The 15,693-nt window shown below is 43.1% G+C and overlaps 1 protein-coding gene across 8 annotated transcripts in view; it reads left to right on the plus strand.

The window, feature by feature from the left end:
- The window catches only part of IQSEC1 (IQ motif and Sec7 domain ArfGEF 1), a 336,618-nt gene that overhangs the window by 142,953 nt on the left and 177,972 nt on the right, over positions 1 to 15,693 (plus strand). For 2 of the 8 annotated variants that reach the window (XM_039384588.1, XM_039384589.1), the window contains exon 1: positions 8,002 to 8,480. The exons of the other annotated variants lie outside the window; for them this stretch is intronic. In XM_039384588.1, coding sequence (XP_039240522.1) covers positions 8,458 to 8,480 — 23 coding nt within the window. In that variant the 5' untranslated portion in view covers positions 8,002 to 8,457. Of the gene's footprint in view, positions 1 to 8,001; positions 8,481 to 15,693 lie in introns of those variants that run through there. 8 annotated transcript variants of the gene reach the window in all.

Genomic DNA, 15,693 nt, shown 5'->3' on the forward strand with positions numbered 1-15,693 from the left:
AGCAGCTGCAGTCAGAGTTTAAAGCTAGGAATAAAATGCATGATTAATATGCACAAAGGATGTAGGAAACACTTCAGAACTTTATTTATTTGTATCCCAGTTGAATACTTTTCTGCAAAGATGCCCTGGATGAGTTAATTGTTGGGTAAATGACTTTGTAATTCTGGGTTAGATCAGAAATACATGTTAAAGAATAAAACCATCTGAAGTATCTGTGGTATCCTGAGCTGTAGACAGGCACTTCTCCCTCTTATCTCTTCTCAAATGATTAATGATTACTCTGCCCATTAGTTTGCTAATGTTTGTAAAACAACTTCTGGGGGCAGATATGGCTTTACTTCGAGACCAGAAGATAACAGAAATTAATTACATTCTGCTTAGATTTTATGGGTCTGAAATAGTTCAGTCCTGGATTTTTCCTCACTGTTTTGTTGCTCAGTCATGCTCAAACCTGCAGCTTTATAGACTTTCTTCTATATTTGTTCTTCATTCTTGTCATATTCATAGAAGCACAGACTAGTCTGGACCTTAAAGCTCATCTCATTCCAACCCCCTGCCATAGGCAGGGAATCAAATATATTGGACAAACCAAATATATTTTGTAATATACTGTATATTTTTTAAGTATAGTTGTAAACTGTTTAGAACAGTTAAGTCCAGTGAAGGGTCTGGGTATTTCCATGGTTATAGAGAATTATTCCAGCATTTTGCAGGCTCTGATGTTTTCTTAATGATGAAGACAGAAGACAAAATCAGAAATTTAATTCCAAGTAAAATCTTGACGTTGGCAGTTCTACAGCAATTGCCCGAGAAATGCTTTGCTTCAGTTTTAAAGCAATAATTTTAGCTGGGACACAGCTGTGGAAGGACTGGGAATGTCTGTTGTGTCTCCAAGTTGCTTCTCGCCCTGAGAATTCTCACTTGGGGTAATAATTCTCATTATGGGCAATCAAGTTGAGTCTTAAGTCTGATTTTTAGAAGAGAATTTGTTCCTGCTGAAAAATCAGTTAAACCCTGAGTTGGTGCAGTTCCTGCCATGTGTTTCAAAAATACATACATAACACAAAAAGGTGGATGGGGAAGCAGAAGAGAACTAGTGCCATGTGGCTGAAATTGTGGGATTATATAATCTGAATTAAAAAAAATGTCACCAAGCCATTCTAATTCTTCCCTGAATTTCTTCAGCACTGAAATTCTCAGCCAGCTCCTGTGCTCTCTGAGTTCTGTTCTGTGGCCCAAAGGCTCGGGAGTAGTTCTGGGCTGTTCAAATAATTTTGCATATAAAACTGAGTAAACCCAACATTAACCTCACATTCTGTGTACTGAGAGTAATCAAATCTGCAGGATGGTACAAAATGCTCCTTAATGGCCTTTTAGTGGTTTAATTTTGCAGGATAATTTTTCATCACTGATTTGTCACATAAATACTTACCATGGGGTATTCCCTGGCTGTTAAAAATCAGTAAAGTTTTGATGTTTCTGTCAGAGCCCATGGAGCTCCTGGTAATTAAATGGGTAATGATGTTCAAAGATGTGTTAAAGTTTAGACACCAAAACCAGCTGAAGAACCCAAACCACAGTGCTACTTAGTGGCTGAAATGGGCATCACTGGGAGGGCTGTGCTGCAGTGGGAGGTCCTGGGGGTGAATTTGTGTTTCATGGTACGTATTTGAAAACACTTCAGCTGATAGAAGAGGATAATTCATATTTAAAATAGGGATGGTACCTGAATTAGCTGACTTAGGATATCTCATCTGAAGACTCAGGAGAGTTGTACCTTGTGCTCACAGTACATACATCTCTAATTTGGGTAGAAAAGCAATCCTGGTCACAGATTTGAGCCCAACACATCCATGTCTGAATCCCTTCAGCACCAATTTGTGCCAACACAGGGTTTTATAAAAACCTGGAAACCAATTCTCAAATGGATTGGATCTGTTGCAAACAGCACCGTAATGGCATTTCTATAGATTCCACTTCTAAAGTGAAATGTTCTGGTGACAAACAGGTAGACACAGAGTTATTTCAGTGGCACAGGTCGTCATCGAGGTGTTTTAGGCTTCTGTAGTTTTTAATACGTCTTCTGCTTTGTAGTTCCAGCATGGTTATGTCTGTTAGGAGTGGGCAGAAGCAGCCCAGAGGCTGCTGACTGCTCCTTTTCAGAATGTTTTCTGGCTAATTAGTATTTTGGAGTTCCTGTGACTCCTCTTGCTCTTCAGCAGATACTTTTCTGTGTCACCTTGAGCTGGAATTCCAGGTGCCAGACTGGAGCTTATGCAATGAGTAAGTTAAGCCTTCTCACCTTGGTAAGTTCTGTGCCTTGGGTGTTTCTGCTCTGCCAGGGTCAGATCTGAGGGGACAACATTCCCGACTCCCCTCCCGCCGTGGGACACCAGTTCTCCCACACTTCAGAGGAGCCCAGAGTGCTTTGGGTTGGAAAGGACCTTAAAGCTCATCCATTGCCCCCCTGCCATGGGCAGGGACACCTTCCACTATTCCAGGGTGCTCCAAGCCCCGTCCAGCCTGGCCTGGGACATTGACCTGCGTTATCCACAGTGAAGGGATGGAATCCCACAACTGCAGAGCAAATGGGCCAAAGGTGTGTCTGCACACCGGGAAAATCAGGGGGCTGAGCACATTCACAGACTTCTGCTTTGCTTTATGAGCAAACAAACAAAATCCTTGGATAAACTAAGCAGGGAAAAACAGTGCATGGAGTGACAGATAAAATGTTTGTAATCCCTTGTGGGCGTACTGAGGGCCTAAAGAACTTGAGGTTTTAATACTTAAAATGCACCAATTTATTAACTGAGAATTTGGGTTACTTCAAAGACATGATCCTTTTTCCAGAGTCAGATGTGGTGCAAGAAACTTTTATAGCTTGGGTGAAAAAGGAACAGGATAAAAGTGGCCCAAACCAGAGATTCCAAAAAGAGGCCAGAGAATAAAGGTCTTGAGAGCTGCTAACGTGTCTGCAGTCACATGAAGTCTTAAAAGAGAATTTTGTTAAGGTGATCAATTTAATACAAAGCATTTTAACATTTTCAGTTGAAGTCTGTGTTAGGGCTGACTGAAGGCTGCAAAATTATTTTAATTTGGGTGGGACAGATTTTATTTTTGAAGGCTTCCTTTTAAAAGCAGTTGTTTTGCATAGTGGGAGGAGATAAAAATAGTTATTTAGAGCCTTGTTTTAGTAGAGCTCTTAAGTACAGCTTAAAAGGAAGCAGTTTATTACTTGGGCCATAAATTGTTTAGTGGAAAACAAAAGATAATTTCAATAGTAAAATCAGGGTACAAGTAGAAAAAAGATTTATCGTGAGTGATAACATGCAGATTTTCCACAACTCTACTCTGCTGCCAGTATTGCTTAATACTTGAGGGTTTTTTATGATGAGATATAGTAAAATTTATTCAGCAGCTACTGAAATGATGTTTAACTGAGGCTTCCTTTTGGTGAAGAAGTAGATTTAATAACTACTTCTAATTATATTAAGGGTAAATGGAAAGTAAGACACAATAGATAAATGCATTCAGCATCTATATAAAGCTCAGAATATATGGGGATAAAATTAGTATTGCAAAGGGAATTCAAATGTGCATCAACTCATCAGTAACAACCAAGCTGAAAATTAGAAGCATCTTCCAGTGAAAGCTTTGGGGCATCTTGCTAAAATAAATAGTAGGAAAAATTATTCAGAGGCTTCAAACAGAGCTACTACATTCATGAAAAGGATTTTAGAATGTGATTGAAAATGAAAATACTCTGACCCAAGATGGTTTTGGCAGTTCTTTTACAACTGTTTATTTTTGTTTTGAGCTTTAATATTTTAGCCCTGCAGCATCAGTCAGTTGATGTTTCCTGGAGGGGCACACGTGCCTGCAGGAAGGAGAACATGGAGCTGTGTCCTTCCCTTCGTGTCCCAAGCACAGCATCTCTGTGGCAGCCGAGGGGTTTCCCACTGTCACTTTGAGCACACATTTGGGGTGTTAAAAGTACAAGTGCCCAGTGAAATAAGCACTCCAGAGCTCCATGGCTGTGGTGGCCCAGCCTCCCCCAGGGGCTGAGGGGCTGTGCCAAGGAGGGGCTGCCCGGGATCCCCTCCCAGAGCCCCGTGCCTGGGTAAGTGTTGGATGGGGGTGCTGGAAGGGGCTGGGGGCTGACACCCCCCGTCCTTCACTCCCCCTCCTCCTCCATCACTGATCCATGGTGTGGTCCCTCAGCCTCCATGCCCAGGGCTGGGTTTGGCTGTGGGGCTGTTCCCATGGGTGCCTGTCTCATCCATGGCATCCTCACATGTGGGTTGGATCCCGGTCCCAGCAATGCCCCTCTGGAGCTGAATGGAAGCTCCACAGACACAGGCTTTCACACATGGGGTCATGGAATGGTTTAGGTTGGAAGGTTCCTTAAAGCTCATCCAGTTCCAAGCCCCTGCCATGGGCAGGGACACCTTCACTAGGCATAGTTCAGTCTCGGGTGGGAGAGTGAATATGGGGGGGATTTTAGGCAGCAGTGGATACTTTTCCTATAAAAATAATGTGTCTGATCCCTCAGGTGACAAGTTGCTGATACAAACAGCAAGGTGGGCAGCTTTGTGTCATGTGTGTGTCCCCAGCACTACAAAGTCAACTCAGCAAGACACTTGATGCCACTTTGTGAAAAGACCCGGACATAAAATGCCCAAATTATTATTCTGCAGAACGTTTGATCCCACAGAAGCTCTGCTACACCAGAGTGTTTGATATCCCCGAGGTGATGTGTTTATTCCTTGCAGTAATACACAGAATGGGAATCTGAGCAGAGAAGAGTGGGTGTTGGGAACTGACAGTCCTCTGGCTGTGCAGGTCATTGATGTGGCAGGTTATTAATGTTGGGAGGACTTGGTACAACTGGACATTTATTGTGACAGCCTGTCCCTGTTGAAGCCCTTGGGAGTTCTTCCCAGGTGCTGCAGTGGGATCAGAGTCTTTGTATTTAATACTTTCAGGTTGCAGATTTGTCAGGATAATGACTTGGGCATTTTCTGTCTGGATCTTTTCACACAGTGCCATCAAGTCACACACTGTACAAGTGTCTTGCTGGGATGACTTTGTAGTGCTGGGAGGACTCAGCCCCGTGCCCCCAGCTCTGCCCTACTTACTGCATTTGTCTGGGAAAGGAAAGCCTTTCTCTAAGTTAAAAGCAAAGGCTAAATAGCCTGTGCAGTCACTAACTTTTCCCTTTGTAGTATTCAATCAATTGTAAAACATTTGAATTCATTCTGCTGAGATACAAACGTGGGCAGACTTCATCCCACACTTACTCATCAGCCCAACTCCTTTTGTTTCAGGGGAGAGCTGAGGGAGATGAGGAACTAAAGTTACATTGGCTGAACCAGTGTTTAACAGAAATTATGCAAGTTACTCTGTTATCTTGACTAAAAGTGTGAGAGCTCAGATGAGTTTAGAGCCAACTAGTTGTTTTCTCAGTTATCTGGACACATCAAAACAAGAACTAGAACCAAACTGAAAGCTTGTACCAAACACAGGAACAGTGCCATGCACTGTAAAAACTTCACGACTGTCATCCTCTCCTCCTGGATCTGGACTGATTATCAGCCAGAGCACCTTCCTGAATACCTGTGTAACTCATTCCTCACTTTCCATTCAACCTGTGCCCTGCACTGCCAGACACCTGCAGAAACCGGAATTAAAACCAAAAGAATGGGACCAAGCTGACAAGCCTGTATATTCTCCTCCTCATACACCAGTGGTGATTGAGCTACTTGACCTTGCAGTAGGTTGGAAAGCTGTTTTATGGGACTTTTTATGGAATGGTGTAATTCTCTTAGTAGGAATTTGTAATTTGTGTGATGTATTGATGGTTGTGGAAGGGCTTGGGCTGTGATGTGCAAGTTCAGAACACAAAAGCAGCTTTGAAAATTGTACTTTTTCAGTGCTCTGTGTTTGGTATCTGCTAAAAATGAGGCAGAATTTACATCACAATAAAGCTTCTCTGGAAGGCAAGATACCTTTAGGCTGTTCAATAGAAAACCCACTTGTCTAAATCTGTATTTCTCTGAATTTTCTTAATTTGGGGAAAAGATAAATCAACTTACAAAGTTAACAGATACCGTGTAATCATGTCAATGCCTCACAGTGCTGCATATCTGTGTTTTAAGGTGTGGATGCTTCAAATCAGCCTTCATTGTGGCATGGGGACATTTTGCTCAGGTGCCTGATCCCTGCCATGAGCCCACGTGAGTTGGAGTCACAGCTCCCAGTGAAGGTTTTGTGACCTATAGCAACCAAGATACTTGGGAATTGCCACATCAGGCCAGATTCTGTGGGGCTCCTCTGCTGTGTGGGGCAGCACCACGTCAAGTGTACATTGAGATGTGGTTTTCTGAAATGAATCCTGCTGAAGTACCTGTCGATGCCACATCCAAGCACTGCAGGCCAATTATGTGGGGGAACAGAGAATAGTGGGGCCTTTGCCTCCTTCCCAGTTGTGGTTTCCTACTGCACTGCCATAGCACCGACACATGGCAGAGGAGGTGATGAACATGTGACTCTGGGCTGTGGCTGCTGTGACAATTCTACAAATTCTCATCAATTTGACTTTTGTGGGGATGGTTAAGCTGAATGGGTAACCCAAAGTGCACCTCTGCTAGATGGAATGGTTTGGGTGGGAAGGGACATTAAAGCCCATCCAGTGCCACCCCCTGCCATGGGCAGGGACACCTTCCACCAGCCCAGGTTGCTCCAAGCCCCGTCCAACCTGGCCTGGGACACTTCCAGGGATGGGGCAGCCACAGCTTCTCTGGGCAACCTTCAGGTCCTGGAAGGCCACAATTAGGTCACCCTAATTCATTTGCAAATCAGTTTGGACCAAAGACCATCATCACAACTCCTTCCTCACCCATTTTTTGTTGCTGTTTTGCAGCATCTTGGACAGTTCCTGCTTCCCTTTGCCGGGGGAGCTGCAGAGGTGCTGCTGTGTGAGGAGCACGTGGCTGCCCACCTGCTCTCCCCCAGCCTGGAAATGTTACAACTGGCCATGGAACAGCTCTGAACTGATCACTTGACCATGGCAAATGAGCTGCCCTCATCAGTGTGTTCTGGTATATATTTAACTTAATAATGTGAGCAGATGGTCATTATATTGATTCATGAAGGAAGGGAGGAAGCTTGGCTGGCTGGGAACGGCCGGAGCGCGGAGCATCGGAGCGGGGCAGGATGCAGGGAAGGGGAGGAAAACAGCACATTCTCGTACTGTGTGGGGTTTGGTTGTTTGTTTTTCTCGATTTTTTTTGTTTGTTTTCTTTTTTACAAAGAACTGCTGTGGACAGGGATAAAATCAAAGCATTTTTAGGTGACTCATCTGGCCTGTCTGTGTGGTCATCTCCCAGGAGACTGGGGCTGTCAGTGCACAAGCAGGATGATGCTGAAGCATTTGCACCACTGATGGTGCTAAAAAGGGGAGAAATGGGGAGGCAGTAGCTTGTGGAGTTGTGAAACTCCTCACTCTGCTGTTGCTATTCAAGATGACAGCTCTTTTGCAGGGAAAATGTAATATTTAAGTAATTGTTCTTCAGTAAATTTTTTGCAAAGAGCAATTTTGTTCAAATCTCTCCTCATTTAATAGGATATAACTGGAGATTTAAACTAGAAGCTAATTCCATAAAATTTTCAGCCACTCTTTGTTAGCTAAACTGGGAAGTTCACAAATCCCCAGCCTGGATCAGCTCACAGGAACAGCTTGGTTTGGTTATTAATTTTGCAATTTTCACATGAGAAATGCTGTGTACACAACAAGCAGGAGCCTAATCTCGTGCTTGGGTCCCTGCTTCTCCTAGCTGCTGATTAGCTTTGCTGTCTTATCAGTTTATGTCATAGTATGTGACTATAAATTGACTTTGCAGGGAAGAGGGAATACGTTCGTCTTCACAGATGCTGCTGTTTCCATGGAGATAAAAGGACCAATGGCCTTTTCTTGGTTTGGACTGTACTACAGTGAGCAGGCAGAGATGGTGCATTCGAAAATGCAACATTTGGTGCTTTGATATTTCAGGCTAAATATCAAATGAGAAAGCATATTGTTTTTTCTCGGTGATGAAGTTGAATAATAAATACAGCTTTGGGACTTTTTCGGGAAGCAGAAAGCAAGCCCACCAGGAATGTGAGAACAGCGTGGCTGGTTTGTGCTTGCTAAACCTCCTCTCTGGGAAAAACCTTTTGGCTTTGCAAAATATAACCCTGTAGAGCCTTTGGGTTTATCTGATGCAGTGTTTGATGCTGGTTACATCACCAGTTACTTCTCCGTGATGTTCCGCCGTGGCTGATCCTCAATGAACCTGCAAAAGCTGTCAATGTGATTCTTTTTTTTTTCCTTTTTTTTTTTGTCCCTTAAGAAAGAGCTTTTCTACCTCAGGTTGCGTGAAAGAAAATATAAATCTCAAATCCACCCCCCATCCAAGGATGGCTTGCAGAAGGTGTTATTTGTGAGTACCTTTTCCTTCTTCATCTGTCGTCACGTCTCTGATATCTGTGTTGAGGATTCCAGAAGTGGGAGTAGTGATCAGTTTATTGTTTGGTAGGTTTCTTTCCACGAACCATTTTTAGGGTGTTACCTTTTTTGGCAGATGAATGATCTGTATATTAGAAATGTTTAGATGATGGTTGTGCATATGGGTAGTTAAAAATATAACGTAATAAAGTGAGTGAACTGTGTTTAGCAGTGAAAAAAAATGAGAAAACCCCCCACTTTGCATCCAAGAAGCAATGCAGGATGCCAGGAATTCTGTCTACGATGAGTCAAGGGTCTCTCTTCCATTTTGTTTGAATGCTTTGTCATATTAAAGTGTAAGCTGTCCTTTAAATACAGAAGTACTAATAGTAGGATATGCAATGCAGTTTTAAGCAATATGGTATTGATGAGGCTAAATACTGCTGCGTTTTTGTTGGTTTATATATGCTTGATCAAAACCTGAAGGTACAATAATTGCTTATTATTATTATTTATTTGAGCAGTTTCTCAAGGATTCCAGTCGGCAGGAGTTAATATTCCCTGGGTCTGATGCTGTGCAGCAGCTCCTGCCTGAGCTGTCACGTTTGCACAGGGCTCAGAGCTCAGCCACGTCCTGTTTGTGGTGGCAGTGCCGGGGTTTGGATGGAACCCACACAGGTGGTTCACTCAAAAAATGGGAACAAACCGAGCAGGACGTGCCGTGGACTTGTCCTCTCCCAGCTCCCTCCCAGTCCAGGAGCTTGGAATGGCTGTACCTGCTGTTTGCATTCCTGAGCCCCCGTGAAAGATCTGCTTCAATTAAATTAAAGCAGCTGCAATTGGCATCTGTAGCTTTTGCAGTTATTTTAATAGTGTGTCTGAGGGTCCTGATTTGAGCGAATCTGCTCCATGTTCAGCAGCACCATCCACACACAGGCTGAGTAAATTCAACCATTCAACTAAAACTCAAATAGAATAAAGAAAGAATATTGAAACCTGCCCTCAAGTTTTCTTAACCTTTTGTGTTGTGCTGAAGGGATGAGTGGTTAAGTGGAAATGCTTTAAAATCAAAATGAATGTGGGACTGTCCATGGGAAGTTGAAATAGGGAAAGTAAACTTGGCAAACAGGTTGCAGCCTTGCAGGTATACATGGATCAGCTGTAAATAGCTGTTATCACCTGGGAGAATAGTTCTGTTTGTGTGAGACTCCATTTTAATTTGGGTTCTGGGATTTGGGGATTCTGTAACTCTCAGCAGGGGATGGAATTTCATATAGTGCTTATCATGTGGTGTGAAGGGATATTTAATCCCTGGGTATTGCTTTCTTTAACAAGGAGGTTGAAATTTTATTTATAGAACCATCTTGTGCAGTATTTTCCTCTTTTACTGCTTACACATGTGGTATCTTGTACCTACCTCAGCACATTGCTGTGGAAAACAAGATGTGGGCTCTGACTTCTATATTCTGTATTTTAACTCCTGTTTAAGAGAGTTGATGCTGATCATTGAAAAGAGGAAAATGTAAGCGAGGAGGTTTTTTACAAACTAACTCTTAAGGACACACATATGTAGAAAATCTTCATGTTCTCTAAAACTAATGTGTGCTGAGCACTGAAAATGTATGTTAAACAGTTAAATACACCAGTTCTTCCTGCACGAGTGTGTTTTGAGATGAAAACTTAAATATATCTGCCAATGCTCTTGTGATATATATGCTAAAGCCTTTTGCAAAGAGTCTCTTTTTTAAGATAAAAATCTCTTTTTACATCTTAAAACATAAAAAGCTGGATTGTTGCTGTTCTAAAAAAAGCTGAAGAACAATGTCACCCCAGTGGGATCAGTGAAAGGGTTTTTTCAGCTGCTGCCCTGAATGGAACATATGTCCCTGAACCTTTGTTTTGAGTCCCAGGGTTTGCCTTGTTGTAAATCCCTCACGCTGGCTCTGGGCAGTTCAGTCTTTGTGCTTTGCTACTTTTCCTCTTTCATCAGCTGCAAACCCAACCTGTACCACTGACACTCCTCAGCTCTGGGGTCACTCTGGGTGCTGCTGGGGGAGATTATAAATGTGTTCTGGTTTGTAATGGGAGTTGTAGTGCCTTGAGAAATTCTGGGACCTAATTCAGTGGCGTGGGGAATACAGAAAAGATGGTTCTGATTTAATCTCAAAGATCTTTTCCTTCTATCACAAGCAGCTTCATATCTCTTTGCTCTTCATTTCTGCTTTTGGACTGTCTGTGGGTTTTTTCTACAGATTTTGAAAGTGCCCAGTGAGCACAACTGATACAAGTGCATCTTGTGTCCTGTTAATTATTGTACATCACCCTTCATCAGAGAGGGGTTTGTAATAAGCTTAATCAAAAGGGAAAGAAATGTTTTTAATTATAAGCATCTACATATGAACAGTCTTAATTAAATTCACCCTTGTTACAGCTAAGCCAGGATGAGGATCTCTGCAAAGTGTGCAAGGATGCAAAAGGATCCCCTCTTGCCTGTTTGTGTAGGCTATTACTGCGTTCTGATGAAACCAAAAAAACTTCATAATAATTATTTCTAATTATCTCTAATGTTAATGAGCATTGTGTTCCAGGATGGGACAAAATAACAGCTGTTCCTTGGTTAGTATTCTGTGACTGCACTGGTTTCATTCTCCCAAGAGATGATAATTATTTTCAGGCCCTTTTGATGGTGGAGAGGTCAGTGAGAGTGTGTCTAATGATTCTATTGAAAAATCCAGCTGTGGGCACTCGAGTTGGGATTACACAAAGGGGAGTATTATTCAAAACAAGAACTCCCAGTTTGCCTTTATACTGCAACATGTACAAATGATGATATATAATCATTTTGATGACAAGCAAATTTTGTGTATTCTGGGGCAAAATTCAGTGGTCTGTGCTCCAGCCTGTGTGTGCTGATCATTTAGAACTGCGGGTTTTATTGAGCATCCTTGGTATCTAATGAAAATATCTTTCATTTCTATTTAGAAAAAATTGTGTTCTGTAATGCTTTAAACTAGATTATAACCATTGCATGGAAGGGGAGACAGAAATGGAGGGAGGGAGCTGCCACCACAGCAGGTCTCCAACACATGGTTGTGCTGTTTTATGATCTCTGGGGGATTGTCTTGACTCTCAGACTGCAGTGCAAGGGAATGACGTTGGTGTTTACTTGCCCCGAGTTGCTTCATTGCCTTCCTGTCATTTGATGTCCAAGCAGCTTTGTACAAAGAACCATCTTGTGTGAAGGAAACGAGAGGAATAAAGGTGGGAGTTGGAGTCTCCCACGGTGTGTGTTACAGGAACTGTAAGGTTTTTGCATGTGCAACCATAAAAGCAAGAAGGGCATTTATTTTATACAGTTGCTGTTCAAAAAAGCACGTCGGGAAATTCCTGTAACTAATAAGAACCCTGTGAAAAACATGGTATTTGCTCTGTGCCACCACGGCCTTTCTTTGCCACATTTGGCTGCGGGACGTGAAGGGGAATGAACAGGAGAAAAGGGAAGGGTTTTCAGTGCTCCTTCAAAAGCCCAAATCATCCTGCCCTGTGTGTTTGGGGTGAAGGCCTGAGGAGTCAAAGATCTTTGGTGTCAGAACAGTAGGAATTTGTCCTTGCAAATGTGAATGGGCCCTGTGCTAAATCCCCTAGTGGTGGACGTGTCCAAGGGCAGCCACAGTCCCTCCTGGGCTGGGAGGGAGACACAGGAGTTGCCAGTCAGAACTTTCAGCTGTTTTCTCTTCCTTCCAAAAAGCAAGTTGTCCTGTGGGCTCAGTGTGTTGATTCTGAAAGGCCTTCTAGCATGTTAATGACCATGTTAATTAGCAAGCATTTAGCTGGAGTCAATGTGTCTGTATTATTAGGAGTTTTACTGTTCAGCACCTTTTTGGAGGTCTGTTTGATTATAATTCAAATTTTGTTCCTCATTAAAGAAATGGTTAGATTTATTAAACAAGAACAAGATAGACTTTACTGGCTTTTAACTATAACTTTTTCTAATCTCAGCTGTAGCCATAACTCTGGATTGACATGAGAAAGAAACTCTCAACTTGTAAAATAATGTTATTCTTCATGAGGATAAAACACTGAGAAATTGAAGTATTCCTTTGATTAGCTTGTAGGCATGAATCCAATCAAATAAGCATTCTTAGCTACCTCAGGTGACATTGCAGTGAATGGGTTTATGCAGGGGATGAACTTCTCTGCCCCTTCTTCTCTTTCCAAGCTAATTTTGGAAAGGATAGGGACAGGCATCCAGGGGCCTGAGGCTGTGCTGGTACTCCTTTTTCCATATACTCCTTGGAACATGCACCTCATGGAAAAATGTACCAGAAGAAAGGGAAGAATCCTGGCAGATGGAGGTGAACAGATTGTTATTCCAGACGAAGAGGAGGAATAATGTATGAAGTGATGTGGATGTAGGGAAGGGCAGCAGTGGAGATGAACAAACTGAGCAGGCTCCTGTCATCAGCCCCAGCAGAAACTTTATAAGGACAACATTTCTTCCAGCTGTGCTCCTGGAGCCATGTCACCAAGGCTCTGTGAGACAACAGCCTCAGTCCCTTCTGTTTGGGAGCTGATCATCGTGCAGGAAAAAGTTCCATAATAATTCTGCCAACCTACTCACAGGTTTACATGTGCTTAAAATTCAACAGTAGCAAATTAAACAAGGGGTGGGTGCCCTGTCCTGTGCTAAACAGGGTGTGCTGTCCAGAGGGAAGGGGACAAGCTGCCTCCAGGCTCCCAGCACTGCTCTGGGGTGCTCTCTGTGGCCAGTGGCCCAGCACCATCCTGCCAGGAGCAGGTGCCAGCTGAGAGGACATTGGGAAAGCAGAGGGTCACTGTTAAAGCCAAAGCAACTCCAGGTTAATAGCCTCGTGTTCTCTTCTCCCAGGTTGTTTAAAAACCAATATTGAGAAAATTGCCTGCCGAGTTTGGGAGCTGTGTTGGGGATTGTAAGAGGAAATAAAAAAACAACAACACAAACATTTGTGGCTTTATGTGATGACCAATAATGAATTTCCTTCTATCTGTACATCTGAGCAAGACTCTAGAAATGAAAGATTAAAAAGAATGGTCATTTCTGTTCACTGATGGATAGGGAAGTGTTGTTAAAATGAGTGGTTTCTAATGCAAACATGATGGCATTCATACAGAAGTGAGAGGAACAGTCACACCTGCTCTGGGTCTGGGAGCTTCCTTAGGAGCTGCATTTTTCCAGTTACATTGGCATCCTGAGGGGGATGTGAGTCAAGGGTTTGGGTTAGATTGGGTTCAGGTTTTCCTGTTCTAGTCTGTTCTCACAAGAACTTTCTTTAAGAATGGACAAATGGTTGCCTGTCTGTGAGTACCTGGGGAGAGCTGGAAGGATCTGGGCCTGGAAGTGGGAAGTCCCTTCCATGTGCACTGGGATGTTGCAGTAATGGTTCAGAAACTGATATTGCCAGAAGAACCATTCATCTCTTCAGTCATTTGTCTTGTGATGGTGCTGAAGTACCTGTGCTGTATTTATAATCCTAAATCTTTTGAAGAACATCCACTAGAGATGCAGAAACTGAACTTAATAGGGCCGAATTATCTATGAGACTGTGAGCAGGAGTGATTAATTCTCCTCCAAAATACTGAAATATATTTCTTCTGATGTCTTTAGGTGTTAAAAATTAGGAAATCAATTCTAGTTTGAATGCAAACTTGTGTAGAAGGCTGATTGCAAAATCTAGCTATAAAGTTTAAAAAAGAATTAAAAAATAAACCCAAGCAACCAAAACAAGCAAACAAAAACTCATTGGAATATTGAACTTTTTCTGGTAGGTTCCAGAGCTGTAAATGAATGCAAGGACTGTGTCAGCAGGTGATTGAAGGCACAAAATGCCACATTTGAGCCTTAAGCTGCACCAGCAGATTTACCCAAATGCTTTGATGAAATTAGCATTAGTCAGAGGCTGTAAAGTCTGGGCCTTGTTGTTTGTCAGGCTGACAGGACATCAGTCAGTGAGATTTAGAGGAACCCAGACACTGAGTCAAGATATCCCTTGAATTTTAAAATTCAGAGCAGAGTCCAGCCCTCGTGTTTGCTTCTCTAACTGGTTGGACCAAGAGCCTGCCTTTGAACAGCCTAAGAACCACCTGAAACCCAGGCTGATGTGTTGAACGCACGCCTTTGGCACCCGAGATGCTCTTGGTGGAGCACAGCAGTGACACGTGGTACCTTGATCCCAGCCTGCAGCTGCACCTTGCCGTCTGTTCCACCTCCCCCACCCCTGCCCTGGCACTTGGCACTACCAGGGGCAGTGTGTTTGCCACCTGACAAACCTCTGGCACTTCTCATTTGCTGTCAAGTTGACGGGACTGTTGCGTTTCTGCTGCACCTTCGAACAGAAACTCAGAGCAGTTGAGCTCCTAATCCCAGTCCTGTGCAATGGGTGAGTACAAATCTTGCCTGAGACTACAGGGAGAGCTTCCCTCTTTATTGTTCAGGGTTTTTGGGAACCTAGGAAAGTGAGAGTAGGACAGATTTATGGAGCCTTGTGGGCAGATTCTTTTTGGAAGAGCCGGGAGCGAGCTCTGTTCAAAAAGCTTTGTTGAGCAGAACTGAATCCAGAGAGATTTTTTCATACGTTCACTGGTTTATTCTCTGAAGAAAGAGAGAGATTTGTATGGAAAAAAAAGAGTGGTGGGAAGGAAATCTGGGACACTCTCCTACTAATTTCCTACTTTTGCTTCTACTGGAAAAATGAGGAGCCACAAAGCAGCGACTTTGCCCGTGTGAACAGTTTCCCTGCCCAGTGTGAGACTCGTGCTCTGCCCATTCCCAGTGTTCTCCCTCGGCTCTGTGGATTCCATGGAGCAGCTTCTGTGGATACTGTGATTTTTTTTTTCCTGTCAGAAAATCCAGCTTTTGCATGTTCTGGCTGCTTTTCTCATCGTCCATCAATGCTTTCAGTAACATTCTCCATCTTTCTTTTGAGTTGTTCTGGTCATTTTTCCCACTGGTTTGAAGGTGCCACCATTGGTAGCTGTATGTCCCATAATGGGAAGGTGCCTCGTGACTGAATTGTGTTGCCATTTCCAAAAGCTACTTTACAGGAGTACACTTCCAAGGTACTTTACAGGAGTTACCAGCAGTTGCTGTCTTTAAACAGAAAATCCAACTCATCCTGGCCGTGCGGTTGCTGACACACTGTTGGCAACAGAAATCAGAACGGGCTGACCTT

Source organism: Pipra filicauda, unplaced genomic scaffold (genome assembly GCF_003945595.2).
Source record: "Pipra filicauda isolate LSUMZ 115617 unplaced genomic scaffold, ASM394559v2 scaffold360_size730234_pilon, whole genome shotgun sequence".
NCBI lineage: Eukaryota > Metazoa > Chordata > Aves > Passeriformes > Pipridae > Pipra > Pipra filicauda.